The 16,710-nt window shown below is 35.2% G+C and overlaps 1 protein-coding gene across 3 annotated transcripts in view; it reads right to left on the bottom strand.

The window, feature by feature from the left end:
• Positions 1-16,710, bottom strand: part of LOC149785989 (synapse-associated protein 1-like) — a 193,325-nt gene that overhangs the window by 31,833 nt on the left and 144,782 nt on the right. Inside the window, exon 8 of one of the 3 annotated variants that reach the window (XM_089976257.1) lies at positions 12,342-12,528. In XM_089976257.1, the coding sequence (XP_089832383.1) occupies positions 12,383-12,528 (146 nt within the window). In that variant the 3' untranslated portion in view covers positions 12,342-12,382. Of the gene's footprint in view, positions 1-4,414; positions 12,529-16,710 lie in introns of those variants that run through there. The other 2 variants (XM_089976256.1, XM_089976258.1) reach the window with 2 other exon arrangements.

The raw sequence follows: 16,710 nt of genomic DNA, 5'->3' as shown, positions 1-16,710 counted from the left end.
AAAAAAACATCCCTTCCACAAGAAACTACTGGCAAGCTTTCTCAGGTATCGACATTGGCTGAGCCCGAGACTCGAACCCATGCAGACAGAGGTGAGACGGCAGTGATCGTAAAAGTGAGCACTTTAAACCACTCGGCCATGTGTCTGGAATAACAACATACCTGTTAATAATGACATAAAGGCAGGCATACTTAGCTTTGTCTCTTCATCTCAAACAGCTCTTATATTATGATGAAGACAGGTCAGTGTGATGGTTTAATGACCAGTGACATACCAAGGGGGCTGCGGGGGGGGGGGGTCCACCCCGAGCGAGAGCCAAAAGAAAAGGGTGGGGGAGTGCCATCTCGAGAGTTGAAATACCAGTACAAGTTTTCAAACCAATTGAAAAATTCGAAGTAAAAGTTTATTCCAATTTCCTTATGACAACAATGTAGTTTAAAAATCTGCTTGCAAACACAATATATTTGTCTGTGTGTTTTCATTTTAATATTATTTGTGTAAATGATTCATGTGTTTAGCCTGGACCTTATTGAGACATGAATCATGCATGTGTTTAGCCTGGACCTTATTGAGACATGAATCATACATGTGTTTAGCCTGGACCTTATTGAGACATGAACCAAACATATGTTTAGCCTGGACCTTACTGAGAAATTAATCATCCGTATGTTTAGCCTGGACCTTATTGAGACATGACTCATACATGTGTTTAGCCTGGACCTTACTGAGAAATTAATCATCCATATGTTTAGCCTGGACCTTATTGAGACATGACTCATGCATGTGTTTAGCCTGGTCCTTACTGAGGCATGAATCATGCATGTGTTTAGCTTGGACCTTATTGAGACATGAATCATGCATGTGTTTAGCCTGGATCTTACTGAGACATGAATCATGCATGTGTTTAGCCGGGATTTTATAGAGATATCTATCATGCATGTGCTTAGCCAGGACCTTGTTGAGACATTTATCATGCATGTGTTTAACCAGGGCCTTGTAAAGGTGTCAGACAGCATGGGTTAAATGCCTTTGTGTGACGTTGGGAATGGCATTTAGCTCCCGTTTTCTTGCCATCATATAACCAATAACGTGCTAAAAATGTCATTGAAACTAACAAAAAAAACATTTACAATATCACTAAGGTTCTTCTACTGTTTCTTGCTAGGGCTAAAATTGTGAAACATGTACAATCACTTTTGATAAACAGACCTCAAAGCAGGGGCACACAACAGCTATTTGCGAAGAAATTAGAAAGGTCTCCTCTACAACACAGAACATAAATTAAGACAAAAACAGTTCTACAGTACAGGCCAACCTGAAAAATGTAGTACTTTGACTGGTTGGAGACTCATAATGTCACTTTACGTTTAATGATAAGTTACATATATATTTTGTAAACTGAATCAAAACAAGTGTACAAATCAACTAAAATTTGAATTAATGATGTCAGAAGTATACTGTACTGAATTAATTGTTACAGTGAAAAACAATAATATTTACATAATGATGATGATGAGATATCAACCAGATCTAACACTAGATATTCTAAAATGTACCAGTTAAAGTAAAGATCCTATTTCTTATTAATTATGATGGAACCATATTAACCCAGTTGATACAGCATTTGACTCGTACTCAGATCTGATATCCACCAAGTTGATACAGCATTGGACTCGTGCTCAGATCTGATATCCACCAAGTTGATACAGCATTGGACTCGTAATCAGATCTGATATCAACCCAGTTGATACAGCATTGGACTCGTACTCAGATCTGATATCCACCCAGTTGATACAGCATTGGACATGTAATCAGATCTGATATCAACCCAGTTCATAGAGCATTGGACACGTAATCAGATCTGATATCCATCCAGTTGGTAGAGCACTGACTCATAATCAGATCTGAAATCCACCCAGCTGATACAACATTGGACATGTAATCAGATCTGATATCCACCCAGTTGATACAGCATTGGACATGTAATCAGATCTGATATCCACCAAGTTGATACAGCATTGGACATGTAATCAGATCTTGATATCCACCCAGTTGGCTGAGCATTGGACTCATAATCAGATCTGATATCCACCCAGTTGATACAGCATTGGACACGTAATCAGATCTGATATCCACCCAGTTGATACAGCATTGTACATGTAATCAGATCTGATATCCACCCAGTTGATACAGCATTGGACACGTAATCAGATCTGATATCCACCCAGTTGATACAGCATTGGACATGTAATCAGATCTGATATCCACCCAGCTGATACAACATTGGACATGTAATCAGATCTGATATCCACCCAGTTGATACAGCATTGGACTCGTAATCAGATCTGATATCCACCCAGTTGATACAGCACTGGACATGTAATCAGATCTGATATCCACCCAGCTGATACAGCATTGGACTCGTAATCAGATCTGATATCCACCAAGTTGATACAGCACTGGACAAGTAATCAGATCTGATATCCACCCAGCTGATACAGCATTGGACTCGTAATCAGATCTGATATCCACCCAGTTGACACAGCATTGGACAAGTAATCAGATCTGATATCCACCCAGTTGATACAGCATTGGACACGTAATCAGATCTGATATCCATCCAGTTAACAGAGCATGTGACTCTTTATTAGACTTGATATCCACCCAGGCCAGCCCTTGTTGGCTGCCTGTGTGTCCATGGGAAAGGCACTTTATTCCCATTTCCTAAATATGACATAGCCAGTAATTTGTTAAGAGTGCAGTTAAAACCAAGAACAACAAAAATAAAAACAAAATGAGTCTTTTAAAGGGAACTGATACTCTACTATCCAAAAAGAATTTCCAGCAATTACAGATAAAATTTCAAAAACTGAAATACTACTATAATGGTCTCAAAATCTAATAAGATAATTTACATAAAAATACAACTATCAAATACTATCCATTTATAGCATACATCAATGTGGTTATGCAGGTACATTTACGCAATGAAAATATTAATTCTTATTCTAAAATTTAACACTAATATAGTTTAATCAAAGTCTATTCAATCCTGGTTATATGGACTTTTACAATAGTGACCCGATACTAAACTGGTTGGGTTCAATCATCATAATATAGGTAGAACAATTATTTCCCCTCAATATGCATGGCTTTTATTATGACATCACAGTATGCAACATTCAATCCGGTTTGTACTAGACCACTTGTTTAGGTTGAACGCATCCAAAAATATCTACGTACTTTAGCACTGAGCTTTGCCTTATGTGTTTTTCAACAAGTAATGTGTAAATAATTATCTTCCAAAGGAATATGGATATATGAGGATCCAAATAAAGTGAATAATCACCATTTAAAGCCATGTGTAATCTAATTCTAAATTGTCTCCCTTTATTGAAATAGTTAGTAATGAATGCAATCATGATCTATAATACTTTTACTTTACCTCACATGGCATTTGCTTCACTGTGCATATGTTTTTGTTAACAAGTTGAAGCCAACAATTAAAAACTGCATTACATTTTTAAAACTTACTTTAATGGTCCAAACATTTAACCTGCTCATCTATATTTGTATACAATTAAGTCTTAATATAATTTTATACTTACATACATATACATATCAGTCAACCAAATTTTATTATCTAATACAATTATGTCTTTTAAAATTAATTTATCTACGATTTTTTCATAGCAATCTTGCTACTATACTTTTCTGTATGTAGGGATGGATGTAGGAATGACTGTACAAAGGACACGACCAAGTAAAGTAGCTGGATCATAATAAGAAAATTAAAAAATGTATGGTTCTTTATTTTGGGAGCCATTGATTTAATATACTTCTAAGAATGCAGTTTGATAGAATTAACCATACTGCAGTAGAAAATTTGTTCCCCCTCCCTACCTCCATACTTTTTAAAATTATTCACTCACCAAAAGATGATAGATTTGATCAATAATCAAGATATTTACCAATTATTGAACCAAAGCTGTTAACATTCACCATAAAGATCCTATCACATCCTGCTACAGATGTTAAGAAGAACCAGGTAACAAGCTTTCCCTAGTAACCAGGTAACAAGCTTTCCCTAGTAACCAGGAAACAAGCTTTCACAATTATCTACCTGACTCGGCAGTTATTGATCAGTTTGGTGACAACTTTTCGCAGCAACAGCACACATGCCCATCCAGCAGAACTATTTATTGACAATTGTAATTCATCCCAAATTCAGTCATTATGTCAAATGAAAACTTCAAACTGATGTTTTGATGCATGGAGTCCTTTATGGAGAAGAATGTGATACATACTTCACAAATAAAACAATTCAAACCGATAGCTTTTAATAAAGAAGAACATCTAGAAAATTACCCATAACCCAAAAATGTATTTTTGCTGAATGATAATTAACTAGTACTTCTTCAAGATCATATTTTTATTTGTCTGATAACCAAAAATGTGACAAGTTGAATATATTATTTGAAATAAATCCATGCATGCTATTCCTTATATTCTGAAACATACAAATCATTTCTTCTAAAGACATGAAAGTTGGAGGATAAATCTGACAACTTTAAGGCTTGTAGAGAAATACCCCCCTCCAACAAAAACTAGAACATTTTAATTACATTCACTTCGTCATGTAACATGTCCTAAAATGTTCATGTATTGGACTAGTCACACCCAGCCAATATGCTAAATGTAGAAATAGACTTGTACTGAATACCTTTTACAATAATGATTCAATTATACATGGACCAATTATCTGTCATTTTTTCAGTGCTATGAAACACTGAGATGTCGTTTGGCCCTGTGATATTATTTCTATGAACCAATGAGATGTCCTTTGGCCCTGTGATATTATTTCTGTGAACCAATGAGATGTCCTTTGGCCCTGTGATATTATTTCTGTGAACCACTGAGATGTCCTTTGGCCCTGTGATATTATTTCTATCATTTATTCAGATGATCATTTTTTCTGATAAAATCTGAGTTTATCTGTGACATCAGTCTGTACAAGCAAATGTTGTAATGTGCAAGTTTTGTACATGTATATATTGACACAAAGATCTGAGTATACCAGGGACATTTGACTGTACAGAACAAACCACAAGTGTTCAAGTTTTGTACATATATGTGCCGTCACAAGAATTTGTAATCCTCAAGTTACAAAACAGTTTTTCAATATTTTGAGCTAAACAAGTTCTTCATCTGGGAAAGAAACAACTTATAAAAACAAAACAAATATGTAACACAAAATTCAAGTGAAAAACTTAGCTATCTAAATGATGACTGGGGAAATCTATCCAAAACAGTTAAATAATGAAAACAATATTGAAGAAAAACATGATTAAAACATAAATAGAAAAAAATAATAAAATGTGATTTGCATAAATACATTGCTATCTATACAGAGAACCAAATTATCACTAAATCATCTGCAACTGATAAAATACACATGCAAGTATATATGTGTACCACACCAACTGATCAGAGATCAAACATATTTTTTGAAAATCATCAAACAATTTTCATGTAGCAACAAAAACATCCAACACAGAGGGTCTGTATGCATGTAGTAGTGTTTTAAAGCATCTCGGCACAGTAGTGGCTATATGGTACCAAATAATAAACATACTGTATATGGATGCCCTTGCTTCTTCAGCATCTGGCCTGCGGCAATATTTTCAAAATGTTTCAAGTAAGAAAAACATTCTCATGCTCAAAACCCAAAATGTAAAGATTGTATTTCATGCAGATTGATTAATTATTATAATGTCCTTTGATTAATTATTCTAATGTCATTGATTAATTATTCTATTAACTAATTATTCTAATGTCTGCTAACAAAGATATGATGTATATAAGACGGAACAAAAACTCTCATCATGACAAATTATATCCAATAATGGTGGACTAAAGTCTCGTCCTTTCTGAAATTCCTGGAAGGCAAATCAGAATTAGATATGTTATTCAAACTGAACAGTTCTATTTATTATGTTTTTAAAGCACAATCTGTATGTGTGGTGGCCAACTATCCCTATGGTAAGAAACACTATGCATAGTGGCCAACTATCCCTGTTGTAAAAACACTATGCATATTGGCCAACTATCCCTATGGTAAGAAACACTATGCACAGTGGCCAACTAGCCCTATGGTAAAAAAAACCACTATGCATAGTGGCCAACTAGCCCTGTTGTAAAAACACTATGTGAAGTGGCCAACTATCCCTGATGTACGAACTATAACTGTTGTAAGAAACACTCAATACATACTGAACAACTGTCTCTGTTTTAAGAAACACTATGCCAATAGTGTATGCCATAGTGGCCAATTATCCCTGTTGTAAAAACCCTCTATGTATCTATAGTGGCCAAATATTCCTTCTGCAAGAATCATTCTATCTAATGCAAAATGACTATATTTCCCTGTTTATATGAAACACAACATTTGCAAAGTGGGCAACTATCACTTTTGTAAGAAACAAGTCACATATTTCATATATGTGTGTATTATAACTGGAAACAACAGAGTGCTGGTATCTTACAACTGATTTCTGTGTGCATAAACAAATGGGCATTCTTGCAGGAGACTATGAAAAAAGTGAACAATCTCACAGTGAAGCTTGTATATTTACATGCAGACACAATTATGATACAAACTGTGTTAAAGCACAGGCTGAAAATTCCATAAATCTGAGGTCAAGAATCCATAAAGATATGATTTGGACCAAGTAGTTCTTCATAAGCAAAAGTCAAGCAACGCTGTCTAAATAAAACAAATGTTCTGTGGAACCTGCAGTCTTGCCTGTATTTGTACAGCAATGTATTCCCCACTCCATACTTGTACAGCAATGAAATCCCCCACTCTATATATGTACAGCAATGAAATCCTCCACTCCATATCTGTACAGCAATGTATCCCCCACTCCATATATGTACAGCAATCAATCCCCCACTCTATATCTGTACAGCAATGTATCCCTACTCCATATATGTACAGCAATGTATTTCCCTACTCCATATCTCTACATCAATGTATTCCCCACTCTATATCTGTACAGCAATGTATTCCCAACTCCATATATGTATGGCAATGTATTCCCCTACTCCCTATCTGTACAGCAATGTATTCCCCACTCCATATTTGTACAGAAAAATATCCCCCACTCCATGTCTGTATAGCAATCTATTCCCCACTTCAAACCTGTACAATAATGTATCCCCCATCCATAGCTGTACAACAATATATCCCCATCCACAGCTGTACAACAATGTACCCCCCATCCATAGGTGTACAATAATGTATCCCCATCCATAGCTGTAAAACAATGTATCCCCCATCCATAGGTGTACAACAATGTATCCCCCATCCATATCTTTACAAGAATGTATCTCATCTGTATCTGCACAACAATGTATCCCTCACTCAAAATATCCGAAAAGCTACACAAAACTAATAAATTTTACAGGGTTGATGCTGTCATCATTGCCAGACAAAAGTGAGACCTACAATTAACCTTGCTTAAACAGATAAGACCTATGTCTAACACTGTATATATAGGCAAAACCTGTCTAATTGTTCTTACACAGTTGATATCTTTGTCTAACCCTGTTCACGTGGGTGAAATAGCAGATAAAGTCAAATTTCATGCATCATGAATCTTTTTCATGCAAATTGTCTGGTTTTCAAACTTAAGACAATGCAAGTCAAAGGATACTTTAAATTAATTTATTGGGCAGGCCACAGATGCTGGATGTGGTTTATTGGTTTCTGTAAAAAATGTCAACATGTGCAAAAATGGTATCTGATCGTTGATGAATTCTAAGATCTACGAAAAAAGAATTGTCAGTGGAAAGTTTCAAACAGATTGTAAATCAAGAAATTATTGCTAACAAATGTGCAATAACATGTTTGGACTGAGTTTAGATTATTGCTGATAAATGTGCAATAACGTTTGGACAGAGTTTAGATTATTGCTGACAAATGTGCAATAACGTTTGGACAGAGTTTAGATTATTGCTGACAAATGTGCAATAACGTTTGGACAGAGTTTAGATTATTGCTGATAAATGTACAATAACATGTTTGGACAGAATTTAGATAGAGTTTTAATAATGTTTTTTGCACACACTGCTGACAGTAACACAGAAACAACAAGATATTCATAACCATGAGGTCTAAATGTTTAGTGGTTTGTATGTTATAATGCATTTCCTGTCTCAAATCTTGAGGTCATAACAGTTAGTGGTTTGTTTGTTTTCATGCATTTATTGTATCAATTCTGAAGAAGAAAAATTCTGTACATTCTGAACTGATGCACATGGCAGATTTGACAACTTTATTTGACCATGTCATCATCTTCTTGGTTCAATAGTAGATCATGTATGAACAAAATTAATGTATTTACACCTAACAATAAAACAATCTTATGTATTCCAGACCATATCATTCTGGTAGATAATTTAAATAGATCTAGGTCATATCATGACTGGTAGATCATTTCAATAGATCTAGGCCATATCATGACTGGTAGATCATTTCAATAGATCCAGGCCATATCATTACTGGTAGATAATTTAAATAGATTTGGGCCATATTGTTACTGGTAGAAAATTTAAATAGATCCAGGCCATATCATGACTGGTAGACAATTTAAATAGATCTAGGCCATATCATGACTGGTAGATCATTTCAATAGATCCAGGCCATATCATTACTGGTAGATAATTTAAATAGATTTGGGCCATATTGTTACTGGTAGAAAATTTAAATAGATCCAGGCCATATCATTACTGATATATAATTTAAATAGATTCATGCCATATCATTACTGGTAGATAATTTAAATAGATCTAGGTCATATCGTTACTGTTAGATAATTTAAATAGATCTAGGTCATATTGTTACTGTTAGATAATTTAAACAGATCTAGGTTATATCATTACTGGTAGATAATTTAAATAGATTCTGACCATATCATTACTGGTACACAATTTAAATAGACTCAGGCCATATCACGACTGGTAGACAATTTCAATAGATCCAGACCATATCGTTAATGGTATAGAAATTGAATAGATTCAGGCCATATCATGACTGGTAGACAATTTCAATAGATCCAGACCATATCGTTAATGGTATAGAAATTAAATAGATTCAGGCCATACCATGACTGGTAGATAATTGAAAAAGATTCAGGACATATCGTTACTAGCAGACAATTAAAATAGATCCAGGCCATATCATTACTGGTAGACAATATAAACAGATCCAGGCTATATCATTACTGGTAGACAATTGAAATAGTTCCAGGCCATATCATTAATGGTATACAATTTAAATAGATTCAGGCCATATCGTTAATGGTATACAATTTCAATCGATCCAGACCATATCGTTAATGGTATAGAAATTGAATAGATTCAGGCCATATCACGACTGGTAGACAATTTCAATAGATCCAGACCATATCGTTAATGGTATAGAAATTAAATAGATTCAGGCCATACCATGACTGGTAGATAATTGAAAAAGATTCAGGACATATCGTTACTAGCAGACAATTAAAATAGATCCAGGCCATATCATTACTGGTAGACAATTTAAATAGATTCAGGCCATATTGTGACTGGTAGACAATTTAAATAGATCCAGGCCATATCATTACTGGTAGACAATTTAAATAGATTCAGGCCATATCGTGACTAGTAGACAATTTAAATAGATCCAGGCCATATCATTACTGGTAGACAATTTAAATAGATCCAGGCCATATCATTACTGGTAGACAATTTAAATAGATTCAGGCCATATCGTGACTGGTAGACAATTTAAATAGATCCAGGCCATATCATTACTGGTAGACAATATAAACAGATCCAGGCTATATTATTACTGGTAGACAATTTAAATAGATCCAGGTCATATCATTACTGGTAGACAATTTAAATAGATCCAGGCTATATCATTACTGGTAGACAATTTAAATAGATCCAGGCCATATCATTACTGGTAGACAATTTAAATAGATCCAGGCCATACTGTTAATGGTATACAATTTAAATAAATCCAGGCCATATTGTTACTGGCATACAATTTAAATAAATCCAGGCCATATTGTTACTGGCATACAATTTAAATAGGTCCAGGCCATATTGTTAATGGTATGCAATTTAAATAGATCCAGGCCATATCATTACTGGTAGACAATTTAAATAGATCAATGCCATATCATTACTGGTAGACAATTTAAATAGATCCAACCCATATCATTACTGGTAGACAATTGAAATAGTTCCAGGCCATATCATTAATGGTAGACAATTAAAATAGATCCAGGCCATATCATGACTGGTAGACAATTAAATAGATCCAGGCCATATCGCTAATGGTATACAATTTAAATAGATTCAGGCCATATTGTTACTAGTAGACAATTTAAACAGATCCATGCCATATCATTACTACCAGACAATTTAAATAGATCCAGGCCATATCATCACTAGTAGACAATTTAAATAGATCCAGGCCATATTGTGACTGGTAGACAATTTAAATAGATTCAGGCCATATTGTTACTGGTAGACAATTTAAATAGATTCAGGCCATATCATGACTGGTAGACAATGTAAATAGATCCAGGCCATATCGTGACTGGTAGACAATTTAAATAGATCCAGGCCATATCGTGACTGGTAGACAATTTAAATAGATTCAGGCCATATCATGACTGGTAGACAATTTAAATAGATCCAGGCCATATCATTACTGGTAGACAATATAAACAGATCCAGGCTATATTATTACTGGTAGACAATTTAAATAGATCCAGGCCATATCATTACTGGTAGACAATTTAAATAGATTCAGGCTATATCATTACTGGTAGACAATTTAAATAGATCCAGGCCATATCATTACTGGTAGACAATTTAAATAGATCCAGGCCATATTGTTAATGGAATACAATTTAAATAAATCCAGGCCATATTGTTACTGGCATACAATTTAAATAAATCCAGGCCATATTGTTACTGGCATACAATTTAAATAGATCCAGGCCATATTGTTAATGGTATGCAATTTAAATAGATCTAGGCCATATTGTTACTGGTATAAAATTGAAAAGATCCAGGCCATATTGTTAATGGTATACAATTTAAATAGATCGAGGCCATATCATTACTGGTAGACAATTTAAATAGATCCAACCCATATCATTACTGGCAGACAATTGAAATAGTTCCAGGCCATATCATTAATGGTAGACAATTAAAATAGATCCAGGCCATATCATGACTGGTAGACAATTAAATAGATCCAGGCCATATCGTTAATGGTATACAATTTAAATAGATTCAGGCCATATTGTTACTAGTAGACAATTTAAATAGATCCATGCCATATCATTACTACCAGACAATTTAAATAGATCCAGGCCATATCATCACTAGCAGACAATTTAAATAGATCCAGGCCATATTGTGACTGGTAGACAATTTAAATAGATTCAGGCCATATTGTTACTGGTAGACAATTTAAATAAATTCAGGCCATATTATTACTGGTAGACAATGTAAATAGATCCAGGCCATATTGTGACTGGTAGACAATTTAAATAGATTCAGGCCATATCATTACTGGTAGACAATTTAAATAGATTCAGGCCATATCGTGACTGGTAGACAATTTAAATAGATCCAGGCCATATCGTGACTGGTAGACAATTTAAATAGATTCAGGCCATATCGTGACTGGTAGACAATTTAAATAGATTCAGGCCATATCATGACTGGTAGACAATTTAAATAGTCCATAAACGAAGAAGGCTGCTCGAATCATTTACACCCAGAAACTCTTCATTCATACTGAAATAACTTGAAGACTGGAATGTAAGTAAGCAAGTATGTCAAAGTGAAAATGAGGAGTCGACACTATGGACATTGTCGTAGTGGGACCCTATCATTCTAATTTTACATAGGATTCAGTGGAGTATATTAAGTTTGTGAGGTACATTTAACCTGTAAATAATTTCATTTTGAAAATGACCCAGCTTAGGAAGCAAATTTACCAATCACCTTAATACATCTCATATTGACAAATACATACAAATTTACTTAATATATTGTGTATAGACAAATATTTGTGCCATGTTAGTCTGAAATCTACATTTTTTTAAAACAATTTTACAGTGAATTGTAACATGTCTTTACTAACGAAAGTAAAGTAACAATAAAGTAAATATTCAATTAATACATTTGTTTCTATTCCTATTAACAACCTTTAAAACTGTCATTAAACATGCTGTCAGCAGGTCATATATTTATAAGTAAACTTCTACCTTAATTCTATTTACAAGTAGACAATTTTATAAAAATGCAGTCAGGTGGCCTTGGTCTCCTCTTCTATTTGCTGTAGGATTTCTTTCTCAATTTCCTTATCATCAATCTCTCCCATGTCAGCCACCATCTCATACTCCTGTAACTCCTGTTGCAGATCCTTCTCCCACTGGGGCAAGTTGTCCACATCTGGAAGCCAAAAATTATTTATTATCATTTTAATTTTCTAAATAACCTTTCCTTTCAGAGAGCAACCTCAACCTGGTAGTTAACGCCTTGTTACATACCCTTATTATGTAATATTTCTGACCATTAAATATATATATATATTGAAACCTGTCCTAATGGACACCTTCATTAGCAGTCACTTGGTCACAACAGCCATTCTAAATCTCCATCAGCAAATTTCCTGTATAAATGCCCTGTATTAAATGGTCACCTGCCTTCCAGTCAGGTGTTTCCTAATCAATCTATACTTACACCCTACCTTAAGCAGTCACAGAAGTGCATCAGCATTGTCTGCTCCAATAATGCATATTAAACACCTGTTTTCTTTGATGTCCAAGGCATTCTTTATATAAATGTCAATCAATGTTTAAGCATTTGATAGTGCAATTGCTCTTACCATACTCAAGTCAAACTCATGTGTCAACATATTGGCTCTGAAAGCAAGGCACTTTCTATCGTTACAGGAGGGAATCAAGGCAGTATGTATTTTCTCTTCATCACAGGCATCTAACATAAGCCAAATGTCTTTGGATAGCTGAGCAAATGACTAATCGATATATTATTTTTTTTATAGCGTGACCAATCTAAGATTGGTGTTGATTTTTAAGTTAGTGATGATTTCATTTCTACGATGGATTAAAGTGAGCAGGCTACAGTAATCTTGTGTGGAAAATAAATTTGGGATAATCATTATGGATATCATGTCTATGCTAGTGCCCTGTATGAGAATGCAAGGGGTGTAACCTGGTCATCCTCCTGTCAAAAGCACAAGGGTTATATATACTCTGACTATGCTAGTGCCCTGTATGAGAATGCAAGGGGTGTATTCCTGGTCATCCTCCTGTCAAAAGCACAAGGGTTATATATATTTTGACTATACTAGTGCCCTCTATAATGTAAACAGTAGCAGGAAACAACCTGACTGGTACATGACTATAAGCAACCAGACTGGTACAAGACTATAATCAACCAGACTGGTACAAGACTATAAGCAACCTGACTGGTACAAGACTATAAGCAACCTGACTGGTACAAGACTATAAGCAACCAGACTGGTACAAGACTATAAGCAACCTGACTGGTACAAGACTATAAGCAACCTGACTGGTACAAGACTATAAGCATCCTGACTGGTACAAGACTATAAGCAGCCTGACTGGTACAAGACTGTAAGCAACCAGACTGATACAAAACTATAAGCAATGAGATTGGTATAAGACTATAAGCAACCAGACTGGTACAAGACTATAAAGTGATCATAGAGGTACAAGACTATAAGCAACAAGGCTGGTCCAAGACTATAAACAACCAGACTAGTACAAGACTATAAGCAGCCAGACTGGTACAAGTCTATAAGCAACTGAAGCAATTATTGCATAGCCCATTGAGTCCACACAGCTCTATATATAAAGCAAGATGGGTCAATTAACTAGCCATCTGAGTCCATACAGGCTCCAGACACACAGCAAGATGAGTCAATTAACAAGCTCTTTGAATGCATACAGACCTAGACACACATCAACATGGGTCCATTACCTAGCCCTTAGAATGCACACATGCCTCAGACATGCAGCAAGATGAGTCAATTCACTAGCTCTTTGAGTCCACACAGATCCTGGACACACAGCAAGAGGAGTCAATGAACAAGCTCTTTGAGTGCACACAGACCCTTGACATACAACAAGATGGGTCAATCAACTAGCCCTCAAGTCCAAACAGATCCTAGACATACAGCAATATGAGTCAATTAACTAGCCCTGAAGTCCAAACAGGTCCTAACACAGCAAGATGAGTCAATGAACAAGCCCTTTGAGTGTACAAAGGTCTAGACATACAGCACGACTGGACAATTACCTAGTCCTTGAGTCCACACAGGACTGAGACATACAGCAAGATGAGTCAATTAACTAACTTTTGGTAACAACTGGAAACAACTGATTACAATACCAGTGTTGCTGTCACTGAAACATGTTACTAATAAATACTGCATCTTAGAGAAGTGTAAAACTACACAGCCTAACCTTGACAATGGATTCTGGAAAATAACTCTGCATCAAACTTGTTAAAATGAGAGACTTCATTCAAAAGACCAAATAAGAGTCCTTGGGACTATAAAAGAAGCTAGAAATGACAGAATATCCTTTTCCATCAGACAAAATCCATTTCGATCAAACATGATAAAAAACGCATTATCCGAAGCTTGGCTTGATAAGCAGTAATCAACTGGCAGCCTGAAGATAGATTTTAAATATAATTAGTTATTTTGTCAATGGCAGCCTGAAGATAGATTTTAAATATAATTAGTTATTTTGTCAATGTGCTGACACGAATTTCCAACAGCCATGAATTCAAATGAAACCCTACTTTATCATTATCACTGATGAAGAGGAAATAATCTGACTGAGTGTGGCAATTTATTTCTGGTTAAAATTTATCTCTGAAACATATTTTTGTCTGCAGTATGGTGCTGAAAAGCTTAGAGAGGATTCTGTATAGTATATATCACTACACAATTCTAAATTTATACTGAGGGAAAAAAATCGACAACAACCTTATGTAAAATAAAGTCGACATAAGCATTCTACATACATATAATGACACCCACTGACATCATTATTGATTGGGATTGATAAATGTATAACTGACACAGAAAATCGGGGTTTAAAATAGTGATGGAAGCTGCATGATTAAAAGGTTGCTTTATGCAAGCATCCCCTGATCTTGAACTTGTTAGGGACAAGCAAATAGCTTTTAGCTCATGCATGTGTTTTGGATAATCCAGGTGACAGTATACCTGATCTGGCAGTTGCAAGAGCACAAATATGGCCTGGATAAACTGACCATCCAGATGATGGTATACTTAATTTGCAGGGAGGGGCAAACATAAATGTGGTTTGGATAAACTGATAATCCAGATTAGGGAATACTTATCTTCTGGGAGATGTAAAAAATGAATGGTCTGGATAAAGTGATAATCCAGATAAGAGTGTCAGAGTGATCCAAGTACAGGCTGTGGGTAATTTTTTGGTGTATATATATATATATATATATATATATATATATATATATATATATATATAATAATAATAATAATAATAATGTGTACCCTGGTTGGGCCAAACTGTGAAACTTTTTGATAGTCCTAATGAGTAAAAATCCAAATATCAAGGAATTCCTTGTAGATTCTCATACCTTTATCAAGTGTACATGCAAGAGACTCATATCACACGGGCAACCCTTCACACAGGGGTTCTAGTTGACATCACATGGGTCGCCCTTCACATGGGTTCTATTTTATATTTTATGTATAACCCTTACTGGGGTCCTATTTTATATCACATGGGCAACCTTTCACACAAGGGTTCTATTTAATAACTTGCTTATTTCTTATATACAGATATACTGTCCAAAGGTTTCAGCTGAGTATAGACTTTAAAAATATTGTCATGGTATTATTTAAAAGTTTCAGTTCAATACTGTCATTAATGTGGAAGATATCTGGCTTTCAGAAACAGGGCACATTAACATGGTTGATAATTCACAGTTGCTATCGGCAGCAGAAAAGTGATTTCATCTTTCATTGGAAATACAATAAACACACCTTCCATGGCAAGACAATAAACACATTGGCAAGACAATAAAATAAACACACCTGATCATTGCCAAGACAACAAAACACACCTAACATTGCCAAGACAACAAAACACATCTTCATTGGCAAGACAACACACTTCATGCATGGAACATTAACATCCTCTAGTAATTGCTTCATGCTCTTTATGACTACCATGAACACCTCTATAAAGAGGGAGTTGTTTATAATATGCAGCCAACTCAGAACAGTGTAAACAAAGACCAGCCATCACATAATGCACCAGCAGATCAGGGTCTGTATAATTCACTTGATGTCATATATAGATTGAACAATCTAACTCCAGATCTGCCATCACATAATGCACCTGGTCCAGCAGATCAGGGTCTGTATAATTCACTTGATGTCATATATAGATTGAACAGTCTAAATCCAGATCTGCCATCACATAATGCACCTGGCCCAGCAGATCTGGGTCTGTATAATTCACCTGATGTCATATATAGATTGAACAGTCTAAATCCAGATCTGCCACCACATAATGCACCAGC

This window comes from Sinohyriopsis cumingii, chromosome 12 (assembly GCF_028554795.1).
Source record: "Sinohyriopsis cumingii isolate HCF-2022 chromosome 12, ASM2855479v2, whole genome shotgun sequence".
In the NCBI taxonomy this organism is placed as follows: domain Eukaryota; kingdom Metazoa; phylum Mollusca; class Bivalvia; order Unionida; family Unionidae; genus Sinohyriopsis; species Sinohyriopsis cumingii.
The sequence above is the reverse complement of the archived record's forward strand: the minus strand, read 5'-3'. Positions and strand labels throughout refer to the sequence as shown.